The sequence below is a fragment of the Gorilla gorilla genome, chromosome 4, assembly GCF_029281585.2.
Source record: "Gorilla gorilla gorilla isolate KB3781 chromosome 4, NHGRI_mGorGor1-v2.1_pri, whole genome shotgun sequence".
NCBI lineage: Eukaryota > Metazoa > Chordata > Mammalia > Primates > Hominidae > Gorilla > Gorilla gorilla.
Genome location: NC_073228.2, coordinates 154,594,318 through 154,613,216, shown reverse-complemented (window position 1 = coordinate 154,613,216; position 18,899 = coordinate 154,594,318). Strand labels below are relative to the sequence as shown.

The 18,899-nt window shown below is 39.5% G+C and overlaps 1 protein-coding gene across 5 annotated transcripts in view; it reads left to right on the top strand.

The window, feature by feature from the left end:
* Positions 1-778: 778 nt before the first annotated feature.
* Positions 779-18,899, top strand: part of DCTN4 (dynactin subunit 4) — a 50,271-nt gene continuing 32,150 nt past the window's right edge. The window contains exons 1-4 of one of the 5 annotated variants that reach the window (XM_004042831.5): positions 779-1,150; positions 3,516-3,586; positions 6,384-6,562; positions 17,951-17,994. In XM_004042831.5, coding sequence (XP_004042879.1) covers positions 1,016-1,150; positions 3,516-3,586; positions 6,384-6,562; positions 17,951-17,994 — 429 coding nt within the window. In that variant the 5' untranslated portion in view covers positions 779-1,015. Of the gene's footprint in view, positions 1,174-1,339; positions 1,542-2,075; positions 2,099-3,515; positions 3,587-6,383; positions 6,563-17,950; positions 17,995-18,899 lie in introns of those variants that run through there. The other 4 variants (XM_004042832.5, XM_019027859.4, XM_063706883.1 and 1 more) reach the window with 4 other exon arrangements.

Genomic DNA, 18,899 nt, shown 5'->3' with positions numbered 1-18,899 from the left:
GGCTAGTGGGACCAAGGGATAGCAAGAAGAGCAGATGCACTCTAAGTCTGCCTTTCTTCATGGTGCAGGACACATAGCCTTCCTGTGCAAATAAGTCACAATCTTCCTGCACTCAGCTATCACGAGACACATGCAAGTTAGCTCCCTGTAACCTTGGAGTTCTCAGTACTGCACAGCACTCTGCAGCCCAAGAACCATAGGATAAAATCTCCAGCAAGCCTTTGTTTCCTTGAAGTCAGCTCCTCTCTGGCTGGTCTGCCCATTGCAACCTTTCAACGTATTTTCATACCTTCTCTAATAAATCTGCATTTCTTTACCTAAAACTGTTGATAAATTATTTTCCCACCCATGTAATACCAGTCTCACGCAGTGGCTGCTCACCCAAGAGGCCGACCTGAGCCTTAGTTTACACATTAGAAAAACGTAGACGCCTACCAACATTGTTCATTCATTGATTTCATTCCCTCCTTTCATACTTATTGAAGGTCCACGATACAGACTTAGACCTAATGCTAACTATGTACTCAAAAACCTGCGTTTCAAATGAGATAATGTATGTGAAAGTTCCCAAAGGCCATTGGCAAGACTCAGAAGACAGTGCTGGTGTGACTCCTGTCTTTCAGTCCCCACGGAGCCCTGTCCCTTTGAGACCTTCCATTTGTCTCCTGGATGCTCGCCTGTTAAGTGGGGCAGAGGAGGCCGTCGTAAATAAGACAAAAGATCACGCTTCCATTCTGGAAGAAAAGAATAAAAGGAGCTCACTGAGTCCAGACCTAATGGCAGTAAGGGCAGTGGACGCTCACAAAAGCGCTGGGGGACGGGCCCAGTGTTGGGGAGAAAACAGGGATCCCAGCTGCGCACGCGCGCTCTGGTTTTCGACGGGCGCAGAGCCGGACGAGGTGGGAAACCTAACGTCAAAGTCTACGTAGGAAGACGTAGGGAAGGCAGCGAGAAAGACGCTGGCTCTCGGGTCACGTGATGCGCCGGGAGCGTCATCGCCTCCTCCCTCCCCAAGATGGCGTCTTTGCTGCAGTCGGACCGGGTTCTCTATCTAGTCCAGGGAGAAAAGAAGGTTCGGGCCCCGCTCTCGCAACTCTACTTCTGCCGCTATTGTAGCGAACTGCGGTCGCTGGAATGTGTGTCTCACGAGGTAACGGAGTCGCCCTATAGCGAGTATGTGGGGTGGGGTGGGGTGGGGGGGGCGCGGCGTTCATCCTAGTCACTGCCACCGGAAGGCTGGAGCTATTTTCCTTCCTTACTGATTGGTTATGTCTTCCGTCACTCGGGTTTGCCTGCGATTTAATTTGCTTCTAATCTGTCACTTGGAAAGGAGGAGCAGCCTCGGGTGGGACTGAGCGGATCTTCTGGTTCTAGAACGGCCTCTGATTGGACAAACTTGATTTAGGGACCGTGTCTGTCTCCGATGGGGCTTGGTAATTGGGTGGACTACGGAGAAAGGTCTGGGGGTGCTTAGTTCAGGCCACTTAAGGGGCGAAAAACTGCCTTTCCAGGATTTATTGCGAGGATGGAGGGAGGCGCAGGCATTCTCATTCATAGTTCTCCCATCCTGAAAGTTCTGCTCCTCTTTTGTCCAGAAACTGGGCCCTCGTCAGACTGCCTTGCCTTGTTCCTGACTCAGGCCAAGGCCTGCAGCCGGGAAGAGGTTGGGGCGGCGTGAGTTATGTGAAAAGCGCTCAGAATACAGTATGTCATGTAAGAAGCTGAAAGTGTATTTATGGAGCTAGAGGACAGTGCTCTCCTTCTCTGGCACAAGTGGGCGTCCGAAGTTGGATTTTTCAAAAAGAAGACCCCGGCCAGTAAAAAGTCACCAAATAACAAAACCCCAAAACTTCTGCAGCGCTTGGCACATCTTGTTTATTCAGTAAGCTTTAGGGATTAAAAGGCGAGTAAGACATAAAATGCGCTGTTTAATAAGCCATAGTCTTAGTGAAGAAAAAGCCGATAGTAGTAATAGTTGCTGCTTATTCGATACTTGCTATATGTCATGTGCTTTATGTAATCTTCAAACCAATTTAAGTGGATACCTTTTTAAAACAATTTTTTTTACAGGTAAAGAAACAGATACAGAGTGTTTGCTGTAAGTCACACAGCCAGTAATTTGGGGGTGGGAGGGAGGACCTGGATTTGAATCTATAAACAGCCTAACTCAGAGTGTTTTTTACTGAAGATCCCGGGACTGTTAAAATAAATGCATATGAAAACACATACTATAAGCCATTTTATGTGTTATTAATAACTTATTTTATTGAAGATACTTCTCATAATAGGAATAGTCAAGAAAAGCAATTAAATAATACAAGAAAAATCGTATATATTAAAAATGTGGCATCGATTTTTCTTCTCATCTCCATTAGCACTTTCCTTATGTGTATCTCCTTGATGATTCCCTATTCCAGCTCCACCTCCAGAATTTATTGGATCATATTCTCCTGTGGTGAATAGAGTGCTCAGTCTCCATGATCTGTCTCTAAGACTCTCTTCAATTAGGACATCCAGTCTGTGACAGCATCTTTTACAGCCTGATGTGTACCTGTGATATGGAGGCCATTAGAGTTTAGGGAAAGATGAAGCTCTGAGGGCTGGGGCAGGCAGTGAAGTTCTAATGGAGAATCTGGGTCTGGAGCTGCACATGAACGGACAAGCAGAATTTGGAAAGGGGGCAAAAAGGAATGACTTTTTTGATGAGTCAGTGCAGAGGTTAGTTAGCAATATTGTATTTTATGTTCCTGGAGATTATTTGAGCAACAACTTTATTAATCTTTTCAAATTGACCTGTTTATAGCAGATGATGAAAAAAGCCAGTTTCTATCATAGTATTTATGTTCCAGTGATTGTCTTTTCATTTGCAGGTGACTAGAGTTCTATAATTGTCAAATAGGACCTACATTAAAGAAAATAATTATTCAGACTTTTAAAAAATAAAATGAACTTAAATTTTAGACTCCAGTTTTTTAAGTACAATAAGACTGTCCCACTAATTTGTTTAAAAATCTCTAATTGGTTCGCCGTAGCTGACTATGTAAATATTTATGCTTGCCTTCAGTCAACCTGTATTACTTCAATAATGAGAAATCTTTAAAAAAATTTCCTTCAAAACTTAAAGTATGGTCAAGTTTTATAGTCATATAAAGCTAGCCTAGACAGGAGGATATTTTATCACAATGTTACAAATTGGATTATTTTATTAATCTCTTTATTAATCATAGAATTCTATGGAGTTCAACTGGAAATTGTAGATTGTTAAATAAACAACTTTTAACACATAAAACCCTGATGATGGAATAGGAAAGATCAGAAAAATAGAAGGATTTTTTAAATCCGGAAGAAGAAAAAAAAAAAAAATAGGTGACTGAAGAAGAATAAACCCTAAGCTGAAAACAGTCTACCTTCTGCTACAGTATAACATATTTTAAAATTCACTGTTTGACAAGACATATACACAAGTTAAACTGAGTTCTCCTCTGGTTTTTTTTTTCTTTCTTGTTTCCTCCTAGGTGGACTCCCATTATTGTCCCAGTTGTTTAGAAAATATGCCGTCGGCTGAAGCCAAACTAAAAAAGAATAGGTAAGACCTGGACTGATTTTTTTTTTTCCTGTTTTCCTTGACTGTTCTCTAAAATAGCTGCTTAAAAAGACACATGGACCAGGCATGGTGGCTCATGCCTGTAATCCCAGCACTTTGGGAGGCGGAGGCAGGGATCACGAGGCCAAGAGGTTGATACCATCCTGGCTAACACGGTGAAACCCATCTGTACTAAAAATACAAAAAATTATCTAGGTGTGGTGGCACGTGCCTGTAGTCCCAGCTACTTGGGAGGCTGAGGCAGGAGAATTGCTTGAACCTGGGAGGCAGACATTGCAGTGAGCCCAGATTGTGCCACTGCACTCCAGCCTGGGCAACAGAGCAAGTCTTTGTCTCAAAAAAAAAAAAAAAAAAAAAAAAAAGACACATGAAATTAACTTTTTTAACCAGCTCTTTTTCATTTTTAAGCATCACCATTGCCAAAGATGAAATTCCCTTTGATTTTTGAAATAGATTTTCTACTTTAGAACTGTTTTATACTTCAGAATTATGGTGAAAGTAGTATGGAGAGTTCCCATTTACCTCACATCCAGTCTCCCCTATTGTTAACATTTTACATTAGTGTGGTATATTTGTTACAATTAATGAACCAATACACTACATTTTATTCAGATTTCCTTAGTTTTTCCGTGGTCTCCTTTTTTTCCAGGATTCTTCTTTTCAGGATATCACATTATATTTATAGTTATGTCTCTAGACTCCTCTTGGGTGTGGTGTGATAGTTTCTTAAAATTTCCTTGGTTTTGATGACCTCAAAAGTATTGAGGAGTACTGGTGAGGTATTTTATAGAATGTCATTCCATTAGGATTTGCATGATGTTTTTTTCTCATCAGACTAGGGGAATGTATTTTGGGGAGGAGAACCACAGAGGTAAAGTGCCATCTTTGATTACATCATATCAAGGGTAAATACTTATGACTTGTCACTGTTGGTGTTAACCTTATCTGGCTTAAGCTAGTGTTTGTCAGGTTTCTCCACTGTAAAGTTACTGCTTTTCCTTCTTTTTTTGTACTCTACTCTTTGGAAGGAAAATTACTGTCACAGCCCATAAAGACTAGAGAATTATGCTCCCCTGTCCTTGAGGACTATCTGCATAAATTATTTGGATTTGGAATTCTTTTGCATGGAAGATCTGTCTCTTCTCCTCTTGTTTATTTGTTTTTTAAATCACTTACTTATAGGACAGTGGGATCATGAATATTTATTTTATATTTTGGGTTGTAATCCAATACTACTTTATTTATTTTGCTCAAATTATTTCAGCTTTGGCCATTGGGAGCTCTTTCAGTTGACTCCTAGATCCCTTTGACATACCCCCATCATTAGGAGCAGAAGAGAGTTCTCTGTTCATTACTTTGATCATTTTCTTACCAGTACTACAAGATACTCCAGACTCATCTTGTGTGTATGTTTTGTGTGTATTTTTTTTTTTTTTTGAGACAGGGTCTCACTTTGGCGCCTAGGTTGAAGTGCAGTGGTGCAATCTTGGCTCACTGCAACCTCAGCCTCCCAGGCTCAAGCAGTCCTTCCACCTCAGCCTCCTGAGTAGCTGAGACTAGGCACATGCTACCACACCTGGATAATTTTTGTATTTTTTTGGAGAGATAGGCTTTTGCCATGTTGCCCAGGCTGGTCTTGAACTCCTGGCTCAAGCACTTCACCTGCCTTGGCCCAAAGTGCTGGGATTACAAGCGTGAGCTGCTGTGCCCAGCCTCATCTTGTATATTTTCTGTCTCAGTCTTACGGTTGTTTCTCCAAGGAGCCTTGGTTCACTTTATTGGAGAATAGTCTTAGAAACCAAGGTGTGGCTGCTAGGCTTGCTCATTGCTACTGGATGTTGTTTAGTTTTTAGCTTGAAGTGAAAGTCCTTTTGCTGTTAGTCATACCCCCATACCTTGATGGATGTGAACCACTATTATTTGTCTTTCCTGCCCTGAGAAGTAACCCCTGATAACCAGATACTGTTTTGTATACTTTCCACAATTAATTTTTATCATTTAATCCTCAAAGCTTCCTTGTAAGGTGAGTACTATTATTATCTTCTTTTGATAGTATCCAGATGGCAGACTATAACAGATAATGCAAATTATATTATAGAACAGAGCTTCAAGCAGGTACAGGACTGCAGGTGAAATCTTGATAATCTGTGCTGGTGGGAGAGTTAAAAGCAAGAAGACATAGGGACCTCCTAAAGGAGAAATGTTGGCTGAGCACTAGGAAAAGTAGTATTTAAGGAGAGAACAGAAAGCCCTGAAAATACGCTGCTTCTGAACCATTCCAGTTTGATAGCATTGTTTGCTTTCTGTTGAAGCTCTCTGGCACAGCAGTCGGTTATTTTCCAAATCCAGTTTCACAGCTTCTTGTATTGTTGACTCTAAGTTTTCTATGGCACAATTGGTCTGTCCTCTCTAAAGGCATAAGCTGTGACATTTCTCTTTTCCTCAGAAATCTTTGTTATCAATATAAGCATAAAAAGAGTCTGGAATCGTAAACTCTATCTGTTAACAATGGTTCTCTCTGTGGAGTAAGATTGGGTTGGGCTCTAATTCTTACTTTGGCGATAACTGCATATTTTTTAAACTAATGAACATATAGTACTCTTGAACTGTTAAAGCAAAGTTGGTAAGAGGCCTGCAGAATGTTACTGTTTTTTCTTGAGAGACACTTGTCCTTATATTTGTTCTCTCTTGAATTCCTAACTCCTGGAACAATGTCTGGCACATAGTAGGTGCTTGATAAATATTTGTTGAATGAATGGTTGTGTTTGTCATGTCACAGATGTGCCAATTGTTTTGACTGTCCTGGCTGCATGCACACCCTCTCTACTCGGGCCACGAGCATCTCCACACAGCTTCCAGATGACCCAGCCAAGACCACCATGAAGAAAGCCTATTACCTGGCATGTGGATTTTGTCGCTGGACGTCTAGAGATGTGGGCATGGCAGACAAATCTGTAGGTGAGTGAGATGGACTTCAACATGAAATTTTGTACAATTGACAGTGCTATAATTGCCCATAGATTATTATTTCTGTAACCCGTTGGGGCGATAGGAGCTAAATTCAGAATATTTTGTCATTAACTCTTCTGTGTTCCCATATGTTCACATTTGTAGACCTTAGTGTTTTATCTGAGATGGGATAATATTTAGTTTTCTTAGACTTGATAAAATAGCTTTTATAAATCTGGTACTTTCTTGGAATCAAAATATTAATGCTCTTCATGAAAAATAAACATTCATGTTAAGACATCATGGATAAAACTAAAAGATAAGGTTGGGCACGGTGGCTCACACCTGTAATCCCAGCACTTTGGGAGGTTGAGGCGGGCAGATCACAAGGTCAGGAGATCGAGACCATCCTGGCTAACACAGTGAAACCCCGTCTCTACTAAAAAATACAAAAATTAGCTGGGCGTGGTGGGGGGCGCCTGTAGTCCCAGCTACTCGGGAGGCTGAGGCAGGAGAATGGTGTGAACCTGGGAGGCAGAGCTTGCGGTGAGCTGAGATCGGGCCTCTGCACTCCAGCCTGGGTGACAGAGCAAGACTCTGTCTCAAAAAAAAAAAAAAAAAAAACTTAAAAGATAAAAATGACAAACTAAGAAAAATAGTTGGGTCTTATATAACAGGCTAAAGATGAATACTCAGAAATGAGGAACCCTTATAAGTCAATAAGAAAAAGACTTAGTAGAAAAACAGGCAAAGGATATGAGCAGCAGTTCTCATAGTAGAAATAAAAATGGTCAATGAATATGCAAAAAGATGTATTCGACTTCCCTAGTAATCATGTAAATGCAAATTAAAGCTTCCTTCTATTTGGTACAACATGTTTAATCTGGTTGTATCAAGTGTTGGCTAGAACATAGGAGAATAGTTCTCTCATACACTATGGTAGTCTATCTTGGAGACCAATTTTAAAACATTTATTAAAATTTTAAATTGCTTATATCCTTCTGCCCAGTAATTCAGTGTCCAAATGTCTGTCCTGGAGCATTCAAACATGTGCTCAAAAACTTTTACATATATATATAAAATGTTTATCAGTGAAAGAGAAAAATTGGTGTGTTTGGATTTAAGACCACCTAAGGCATTATATACCTCCGTCATTTGAGTGTTTGAGTGTTTTAGAACAGATTATACTTAATTTTATCACGAAACTTTATTTTTGCAAATTCTTTATTTCATGGTTAACATCATAGAGTGGAAACATTCTCTGTACAGTCAGTTCAAAATCTTGAGTTGCTTTTGATTTAAGTGATCCAAAGTTTAAAAAAAAATTAATAAAATCTTGAGTTGCTATTTATGCTTTATATAAGTAGTAGCATCACTAACTCTGTATTTTTTTTCCTGAGGTTTCATTGTTTAATTTTCTGAAAACATTTTAAACTTGTAAAAATTCTCATTTTGGGATTTTCATAAAAAGTACAGCTTACTGACTAATAAATGAGGAAGCTCATAACAAACTCATTATATGTCATTTGACATAACTAAAATGAAGCAGACTGGCTAAAACCTTTCTATAGATTCTTACACAATTTGGAAGTAAATATGGGTGAAGTTCTTTAGATTCAACTATGTTCTTAAAAATTTAATCCTTGATTCTATTGAATTTGCTCTTTGGTTTAGAATGCTTTGAGCTGTTGATGGTTTTTCTGACTTTGTACATTGAGTTGATAAAATACATACTCTTTTCAAAAACAGAAAGTTAAATAAGTATATCTTAGTTCCTTAAAAATGCTCATTGGTGAGTAGCTATTTACCTGAAGTGTGACTGAAAATAGAAAGATTCTGTAACATCTTTGAAAATTGCCAGTAAGTATTTGTGTGTATATGTTTTAGTGTCAGTATAGGAGATAAGTTAAAGAAAGTAAGTTAAATGTTAAAAAGCAACCTCAAAGTGGCATAATGTAGGCCTCAGTGAACTAAAGTATTGTTTTTTCATGTTTGTATTTTGTGTCTTTTTATCAAGTAAAAGAAACAGCCCGGAAATCCAAGTAGATTTCTCAGTTTGTTACTCTGTTAGTGAGTGTTTTATGCTTTTTGGATTATGAGTCATGAAGATTGGAGAATTTATATTTCAGAACTATAAACTTATGCTGGCTTCTAGAACTGTATCTCCTCTAGGGTGTCTCAGCAGGGATAATTGAATACCAGGAGCTCTTAAAGAGTACAGATAATTTCATTTCCTCCATGATATCATTGGTATCTCAGAAGCCCTGAAACCACTTAAGTTAGAACTATTTGTTTATTTATAAGTACTTGTCTGTAATGTACGGAGAAAAACTTACAATGAGATTATTATGTCTCCCAAATTGCTACTTAGAATAAATTACCAGTTCAAAAGAAGCAATTAGATAAAATATTCAGACGTTTAAAAATATTACAGCTGAAACATTTCTTTCACATAATTATTTTTCATGATTGCCTTAAGTGAGGCAACTTCTAAAATAATATTATACTAAAGTGTTATTTCTGCCATTTCTTGCAAGAGGATACAATGTCACCTTCAGCAAGGTAATTGAGTCCTTTTTGTTTTGAAAAAAGTGATTTTATATGAAATATGTATATTCATGTACTTATCACCCAATTTAAGAAATGAAACAGCCAAAACAGTTTAAGCCCTCCCCCTACTTTATCGATCTTCCTCTCTGCCCGCTAGAGATAATAATCACAATCCTGAATTCAGTGTTTATTAGCATCCATGCATGTCTTTATACTTCTCCACATATGTATGCAGCCACAAACAAATAACATTTTTCACTTTTAAGCAAATGGAAACATACTGTATGTATCCTGCTACAACTTTACTCTATCAGCATTATGTTTCTGATACACAGTTGATTCCTGTATGACTCACCACAGTTTACTTATTCCATCTTCTCTTAATGAACATTTAGGTTGTTTTCATTTTCTTTGCTTTTGAAAAAACATAGCTGCTGGAAGCAATCTCGTATGTGTTTCCTAAGGCACAAGTGTAAGGACTTTTCTATATAACTAGAAGTAAAATTGCCAGTCATAAGTTGTGTACATCCTTAGCACTCCAAAATAATTTAGCAGTCTTTGCTCCTAGTAGTAATATGTAAGAGTAAACTACCTGTAGCTCCAGTTCCTTGTCAGCTCTTAGTACTTTTGGACTCTAAAATTTTTCCAGACTGATGGTTGTGAAATGGTATCTCATTATACTTTTATTTTTCCCTTTATTTGGCTAGCTTTACCAAGATATAATTTATATATAATAAAGCTTACCAATTTTAAGTGTAGAATTCTGTGATGTTTGACAAGTGTGTAATCACATAGCCACCACCATAATCATGATACACAACATTTCTGTCCCCCTAGAGAATCCTCATGCCCCATTGCAGTCAGTTTCTTCCCCCAACCTCCCGGCCCCTGACTAGACTGATATGCTTTCTATCACTAGAATTTTGCCTTTTCTAGAAGTGTATGTAATTGGAGTCTTACATTACAGTCTTTCTTGTCTGTCTTCTTTTATTTAGCATAATGCTGTTGAGGTTCATCTGTGTTTCTTCTTTATATTATTTCTTCTTATTGTTGAGTAGTAGTCTGTTGTATGAACATGTTTGTTTATTCATTCTCCACTTGATGAACATTTGGATTGTTTTTGGGTTTTGGCTTATATGAATAAAGGTGCTATGAACATTTGCCTATAACTCTTTGTGTGAATATATGTTTTCATTTTTCTTAAGTGCCAAAGAGTGAAATTATTAGGTCGTAGGATAAGTGTATGTTTAATTTGTCTAGAAGCTGCCAAACTATTTTTTTTATTTTTTTTATTTTTTAAAGTAGAGATGGGGTTTCTCCATGTTACCCAGGCTGGTCTCCAACTCCTGGACTCTAGCAATTCTCCTGCCTCAGCCTCCCAAAGTGCTGGGATTAAAAGCATGAACCACTGCACCTGGCCAATGCCCAACTGTTTTCCAAAGTGGCTGAACAATTTTGGATCCTCCCCAGCAAATTAGGAGAGTTCCAATCCCTTGACAACCCTTGCCATATTGTCAGCCTTACCCATTTTAGCCATTCTAGCACATGTACAGCAGTACTTCACTGTGGTTTTAATTTGCATTTTCTCATTTTGTTTGTTTACCAGCCATATATCTTTGGTGAACTGTCTGTACAAATCTTTTCCCTACTTTTTAACTGGGTTTTGTTGTTGTTGGTTTGTTTTGATTTGGTTTTTTAAACTGAGTTATAAGAGTTCTATATTCTGGATACAAGTCCATTGTTGAATATATGTTTTGCAAATATTTACTCCCAGTCTGTGCCTTGCCTTTTCCTTTTCTCAGCAGTGTGTGTTGAAGAACTCAAGTTTCTAATTTCAGTGAAGTCTAATTTACCGATTTTTTTATTTTATAGTTTGCGTTTTTTGTGTCCTGTTAAAAAAACTTTAGCTTAACCCAGTGTCACTAAGATCTACCCATGTTTTCTTCTAGAAGTGCTGTAGTTTTAACACTTACATTTAAGTCTTGCTCTTTTCTTTTCTTTTTTTCTTTTTTTTTTTATTATTATACTTTAAGTTTTAGGGTACATGTGCACAATGTGCAGGTTAGTTACATATGTATACATGTGCCATGCTGGTGTGCTGCACCCATTAACTCGTCATTTAGCATTAGGTATATCTCCTAATGCTATCCCTCCCCCATCCCCCTACCCCACAACAGTCCCCAGAGTGTGATGTTCCCCTTCCTGTGTCCATGTGTTCTCATTGTTCAATTCCCATCTATGAGTGAGAACATGCGGTGTTTGGTTTTTTGTCTTTGTGATAGTTTACTGAGAATGATGATTTCCAATATCATCCATGTCCCTACAAAGGACATGAACTCATCATTTTTTATGGCTGCATAGTATTCCATGGTGTATATGTGCCACATTTTCTTAATCCAGTCTATCATTGTTGGACATTTGGGTTGGTTCTAAGTCTTTGCTATTGTGAATAGTGCCGCAATAAACATATGTGTGCATGTGTCTTTATAGCAGCATGATTTATAGTTCTTTGGGTATATACCCAGTAATGGGATGGCTGGGTCAAATAGTATTTCTAGTTCTAGATCCCTGAGGAATCGCCACACTGACTTCCACAGTGGTTGAACTAGTTTACAGTCCCGCCAACAGTGTAAAAGTGTTCCTATTTCTCCACATCCTCTCCAGCACCTGTTGTTTCCTGACTGTTTAATGATTGCGATTCTAACTGGTGTGAGATGGTATCTCATTGTGGTTTTGATTTCCATTTCTCTGATGGCCAGTGATGATGAGCATTTTTTCATGTGTCTTTTGGCTGCATAAATGTCTTCTTTTGAGAAGTGTCTGTTGATATCCTTTGCCCACTTTTTGATGAGGTTGTTTGTTTTTTTCTTGTAAATTTGTTTGAGTTCATTGTAGATTCTGGATATTAGCCCTTTGTCAGATGAGTAGGTTGCGAAAATTTTCTCCCATTTTGTAGGTTGCCTGTTCACTCTGATGGTAGTTTCTTTTGCTGTGCAGAAGCTCTTTAGTTTAATTCGATCCCATTTGTCAATTTTGGCTTTTGTTGCCATTGCTTTTGGTGTTTTAGACATCAAGTCCTTGCCCATGCCTATGTCCTGAATGGTAATACCTAGGTTTTCTTCTAGGGTTTTTATGGTTTTAGATCTAACATTTAAGTCTTTAATCCATCTTGAATTAATTTTTGTATAAGGTGTAAGGAAGGGATCCAGTTTCAGCTTTCTACATATGGCTAGCCAGTTTTCCCAGCACCATTTATTAAATAGGGAATCCTTTCCCCATTGCTTGTTTTTCTCAGGTTCGTCAAAGATCAGATAGTTGTAGATATGCGGCATTATTTCTGAGGGCTCTGTTCTGTTCCATTGATCTACATCTCTGTTTTGGTACCAGTACCACGCTGTTTTGGTTACTGTAGCCTTGTAGTATAGTTTGAAGTCAGTTAGTGTGATGCCTCCAGCTTTGTTCTTTTGGCTTAGGATTGACTTGGCGATGCGGGCTCTTTTTTGGTTCCATATGAACTTTAAAGTAGTTTTTTCCAATTCTGTGAAGAAAGTCATTGGTAGCTTGATGGGGATGGCATTGAATCTATCAGTTACCTTGGGCAGTATGGCCATTTTCATGATATTGATTCTTCCTACCCATGAGCATGGAATGTTCTTCCATTTGTTTGTATCCTCTTTTATTTCCTTGAGCAGTGGTTTGTAGTTCTCCTTGAAGAGGTCCTTCACGTCCCTTGTAAGTTGGATTCCTAAGTATTTTATTCTCTTTGAAGCAATTGTGAATGGGAGTTCACTCATGATTTGGCTCTCTGTTTGTCTGTTATTGGTGTATAAGAATGCTTGTGATTTTTGTACATTGATTTTGTATCCCAAGACTTTGCTGAAATGAAGTTGCTTATCAGCTTAAGGAGATTTTGGCTGAGACAGTGGGGTTTTCTAGATATACAATCATGTCGTCTGCAAACAGGGACAATTTGACTTCCTCTTTTCCTAATTGAATACCCTTTATTTCCTTCTCCTGCCTAATTGCCCTGGCCAGAACTTCCAACACTATGTTGAATAGGAGTGGTGAGAGAGGGCATCCCTGTCTTGTGCCAGTTTTCAAAGGGAATGCTTCCAGTTTTTGCCCATTCAGTATGATACTGGCTGTGGGTTTGTGATAGATAGCTCTTATTATTTTGAGATACGTCCCATCAATACCTAATTTATTGAGAGTTTTTAGCATGAAGGGTTGTTGAATTTTGTCAAAGGCCTTTTCTGCATCTATTGAGATAATCATGTGGTTTTTGTCTTTGGCTCTGTTTATATGCTGGGTTACATTTATTGATTTGCGTATGTTGAACCAGCCTTGCATCCCAGGGATGAAGCCCACTTGATCATGGTGGATAAGCTTTTTGATGTGCTGCTGGATTTGGTTTGCCGGTATTTTATTGAGGATTTTTGCATCAATGTTCATCAAGGATATTGGTCTAAAATTCTCTTTTTCGGTTGTGTCTCTGCCCGGCTTTGGTATCAGGATGATGCTGGCCTCATAAAATGAGTTAGGGAGGATTCCCTCTTTTTCTATTGATTGGAATAGTTTCGGAAGGAATGGTACCAGTTCCTCCTTGTACGTCTGGTAGAATTCGGCTATGATTCCGTCTGGTCCTGGACTTTTTTTGGTTGGTAAGCTATTAATTATTGCCTCAATTTCAGAGCCTGTTATTGGTCTATTCAGAGATTCAACTTCTTCCTGGTTTAGTCTTGGGAGGATGTATGTGTCGAGGAATTTATCCATTTCTTCTAGATTTTCTAGTTTATTTGCATAGAGGTGTTTGTAGTATTCTCTGATGGTAGTTTGTATTTCTGTGGGATCGGTGGTGATATCCCCTTTATCATTTTTTATTGCGTCTATTTGATTCTTCTCTCTTTTTTTCTTTATTAGTCTTGCTAGCGGTCTATCAGTTTTGTTGATCCTTTCAAAAAACCAGCTCCTGGATTCATTAATTTTTTGAAGGGTTTTTTGTGTCTCTATTTCTTTCAGTTCTGCTCTGATTTTAGTTATTTCTTCCCTTCTGCTAGCTTTTGAATGTGTTTGCTCTTGCTTTTCTAGTTCTTTTAATTGTGATGTTAGGGTGTCAATTTTGGATCTTTCCTGGTTTCTCTTGTGGGCATTTAGTGCTATAAATTTCCCTTTCCACACTGCTTTGAATGTGTCCCAGAGATTCTGGTATGTTGTGTCTTTGTTCTCATTGGTTTCAAAGAACATCTTTATTTCTGCCTTCATTTCATTATATACCCAGTAGTCATTCAGGAGCAGGTTGTTCAGTTTCCATGTGGTTGAACGGTTTTGAGTGAGTTTCTTAATCCTGAGTTCTAGTTTGATTGCACTGTGGTCTGAGAGACACTTTGTTACAATTTCTGTTATTTTACATTTACTGAGGAGAGCTTTACTTCCAACTATGTGGTCAGTTTTGGAATAGGTGTGGTGTGGTGCTGAAAAAAATGTATATTCTGTTGATTTGGGGTGGAGAGTTCTGTAGATGTCTATAAGGTCCGCTTGGTGCAGAGCTGAGTTCAATTCCTGGGTATCCTTGTTAACTTTCTGTCTTGTTGATCTGTCTAATGTTGACAGTGGGGTGTTAAAGTCTCCCATTATTATTGTGTGGGAGTCTAAGTCTCTTTGTAGGTCACTCAGGACTTGCTTTATGAATCTGGGTGCTCCTGTATTGGGTGCATATATATTTAGGATAGTTAGCTCTTCTTGTTGAATTGATCCCTTTACCATTATGTAATGGCCTTCTTTGTCTCTTTTGATCTTTGTTGGTTTAAAGTCTGTTTTATCAGAGACTAGGATTGCAACCCCTGCCTTTTTTTGTTTTCCATTTGCTTGGTAGATCTTCCTCCATCCTTTTATTTTGAGCCTATGTGTGTCTCTGCACGTGAGATGGGTTTCCTGAATACAGCACACTGATGGGTCTTGACTCTTTATCCAATTTGCCAGTCTGTGTCTTTTAATTGGAGCATTTAGTCCATTAACATTTAAAGTTAATATTGTTATGTGTGAATTTGATCCTGTCATTATGATGTTAGCTGGTGATTTTGCTCGTTAGTTGATGCAGTTTCTTCCTAGTCTCGATGGTCTTTACATTTTGGCATGATTTTGCAGTGGCTGGTACCGGTTGTGCCTTTCCATGTTTAGTGCTTCTTTCAGGAGCTCTTTTAGGGCAGGCCTGGTGGTGACAAAATCTGTCAGCATTTGCTTGTCTGTAAAGTATTTTATTTCTCCTTCACTTATGAAGCTTAGTTTGGCTGGATATGAAATTCTGGGTTGAAAATTCTTTTCTTTAAGAATGTTGAATATTGGCCCCCACTCTCTTCTGGCTTGTAGAGTTTCTGCTGAGAGATCTGCTGTTAGTCTGATGGGCTTCCCTTTGTGGGTAACCCGACCTTTCTCTCTGGCTGCCCTTAAAGTTTTTTCTTTCATTTCAACTTTGGTGAATCTGACAATTATGTGTCTTGGAGTTGCTCTTCTCGAGGAGTATGTTTGTGGCGTTCTCTGTATTTCCTGAATCTGAATGTTGGCCTGCCTTGCTAGATTGGGGAAGTTCTCCTGGATAATAACCTGCAGAGTGTTTTCCAACTTGGTTCCATTCTCCCCATCGCTTTCAGGTACACCAGTCAGACGCAGATTTGGTCTTTTCACATAGTCCCATATTTCTTGGAGGCTTTGTTCGTTTCTTTTTATTCTTTTTTCTCTAAACTTCCCTTCTCGCTTCATTTCATTCATTTCATCTTCCATCACTGATACCCTTTCTTCCAGTTGATCGCATCGGCTCCTGAGGCTTCTGCATTCTTCATGTAGTTCTCGAGCCTTGGCTTTCAGCTCCATCAGCTCCTTTAAGCACTTCTCTGTATTGGTTTTTCTAGTTATACATTCGTCTAAATTTTTTTCGAGGTTTTCAACTTCTTTGCCTTTGGTTTGAATTTCCTCCTGTAGCTTGGAGTAGTTTGATTGTCTGAAGCCTTCTTCTCTCAACTCGTCAAAGTCATTCTCCGTCCAGCTTTGTTCCGTTGCTGGTGAGGAGCTGCGTTCCTTTGGAGGAGGAGAGGCGCTCTGCTTTTTAGAGTTTCCAGTTTTTCTGCTCTGTTTTTTTCCCCATCTTTGTGATTTTATCTACTTTTGGTCTTTGATGATGGTGATGTACAGATGGGTTTTTGGTGTGGATGTCCTTTCTGTTTGTTAGTTTTCCTTCTAACAGACAGGACCCTCAGCTGCAGGTCTGTTGGAGTTTGCTAGAGGTCCACTTCAGACCCTGTTTCCCTGGGTATCAGCAGCGGTGTCTGCAGAAGCACAGATTTTCGTGATCCGCGAATGCTGCTGTCTGATCGTTCCTCTGAAAGTTTTGTCTCAGAGGAGTACCCGGCCGTGTGAGGTGTCAGTCTGCCCCTACTGGAGGGTGCCTCCCAGTTAGGCTGCTCGGGGGTCAGAGGTCAGGGACCCACTTGAGGAGGCAGTCTGCCTGTTCTCAGATCTCCAGCTGCGTGCTGGGAGAACCACTGCTCTGCTCAAAGCTGTCAGACAGGGACATTTAAGTCTGCAGAGGTTACTGCTCTCTTTTTGTTTGTCTGTGCCCTGCCCCCAGAGATGGAGCCTACAGAGGCAGGCAGGCCTCCTTGAGCTGTGGTGGGCTCCACCCAGTTCGAGCTTCCCGGCTGCTTTTTTTACCTAAGCGAGCCTGGGCAATGGCGGGCGCCCCTCCCCCAGCCTCACTGCCACCTTGCAGTTTGATCTCAGACTGCTGTGCTAGCAATCAGTGAGACTCCATGGGCGTAGGACCCTCCGAGCCAGGTGCAGGATATAATCTCCTGGTGCGCCGTTTCCTAAGCCCGTCGGAAAAGCGCAGTACTCGGGTGGGAGTGGCCCGATTTTCCAGGTGCCGTCTGTCACCCCTTTCCTTGACCAGGAAAGGGAACTCCCTGATCCCTTGCGCTTCCCAAGTGAGGCAATGCCTCGCCCTGCTTCGGCTGGCTCACGGTGCGCTGCACCCACTGTCCTGTGCCCACTGTCTGGCACTCCCTAGTGAGATGAACCCAGTACCTCAGATGGAAATGCAGAAATCACCCGTCTTCTGCGTCGGTCACGCTGGGAGCTGTAGACCGGAGCTGTTCCTATTCGGCCATCTTGGCTCCTCCTAAGTCTTGCTCTTTTCAAGGTAAATTTTGTAAATGTTGTGAAGTAAGGGTCCTTTTGGTTTTTGGTTTTTGAGGTTTTGGTTTTGTTTTTGATGTGTGGATATTCCATTGTTGCAGCACCATTTGTTAAAAGTATTCATTATAGTTTTACTTTCAGTACTTTCAGTTTTCTTGAATAATCTTTTCCTTTGTGATTTATGCTGTGTGCTTCTTACATAAGAAATTCTTCTCTAAGCCAAGGTCATAGAACTTAGAAAATGCACAGTGTTACAGATAAGAGCAAAGTCTCCGGAGTCAGACTGAGTTTGAATCCTGGCTTTACCACTTACTCTCCATGTGACTTTGAGCAAGTTATTTAACATCTCTGAGCCTCAGTTTCCTCATATATAAAATGAGACTAAGAGTCCTTACCTCAGAGGGTTGTTATGAGAATAAAAGGAAATGTAATACATTTCAAGTGCCTGGCACAGTGGCTGTGCGTTGGTGATTGTTATCACCATCATTAGATGTTTTCTTAAAATTTTGTTCTGAACATTATAGTCTATAGTTATATAGACCAGAATGGTCTATATAACGTATGTTTTAAGTTTCTTTTTATGGCCTACAGAAGACTTGTTTTATGAAAATAAAATTATCACATTATGAAAGTCTTGTTTAATATTCTTTTATTTTGTAGCTAGTGGCGGTTGGCAGGAACCTGAAAATCCTCACACACAACGGGTAAGTAAAGGGTCATCAGAGAGAGAGGATGAAATCAGAAAAAATTGAGTAAAAGACTGAAGATCTTGCATTTTATGAGTAGATATGAGCTGTGTTTATAAGTCCATAATATGTCTTTGCACATAGACAGTGCTCCTCATTGTAAGACATTGAAATACACTGTCACTTTTTTCCAGATGACTTAAGATAATGGAGAATCCTAGGTGTAGCTGTAGTTCTGTATTTGAATTGTGCATCAGGAAAAGGAACCAAGTTTTTGTTTTTTCTTCACACAACCCACCAGTGAGTTAAGGTTCCATTTGTTCTCAGATACTCTTAGAAATATCATAAACAGCCAGGTGTGGTGGCTCATGCCTGTAATCCCAATACTTTGGGAGGCTGAGGCAGGAGGATTGCTTGAGCCCAGAAGTTCAAGACCAGCCTGGGCAATACAGTGAAACCCCATCTCTACAAAAAAATTAAAAATTTAGCTGAGTGTGGTGGCGCATGCCTATAGTCCCAGCAACTCAGGAGGCTGAGGTGGGAGGATTGCTTTAGCCTAGGTTTTCGAGTCTGCATTGAGCTACGATCATACCACCACGCTCCATCCTAGGCAATAGAGCAAGGCTGTGTCTCAAAAAAAGAAAAAGAATGCGGTAGAGACAAACGCAGTGGCTCATGCCTGTAATCCCCATTACTGAGGAAGCTAAGGCAGGAGGATTGCTTGAGGCCAGGAATAAGTATTTATTTTTATACACATCAAAGCTATACATCTACACACAAGTATTTTAAAATATATGCAAAATATAATATATTTGTTTCTCTGAGTAAGAAAGATATCTAAACCAGTAATAGTTGATACCTCTAATGAGTAGAAAAGTCAACTTGGGCAGAAGGGATAAAAGAGAAGTTTTGCTTTTTATTCT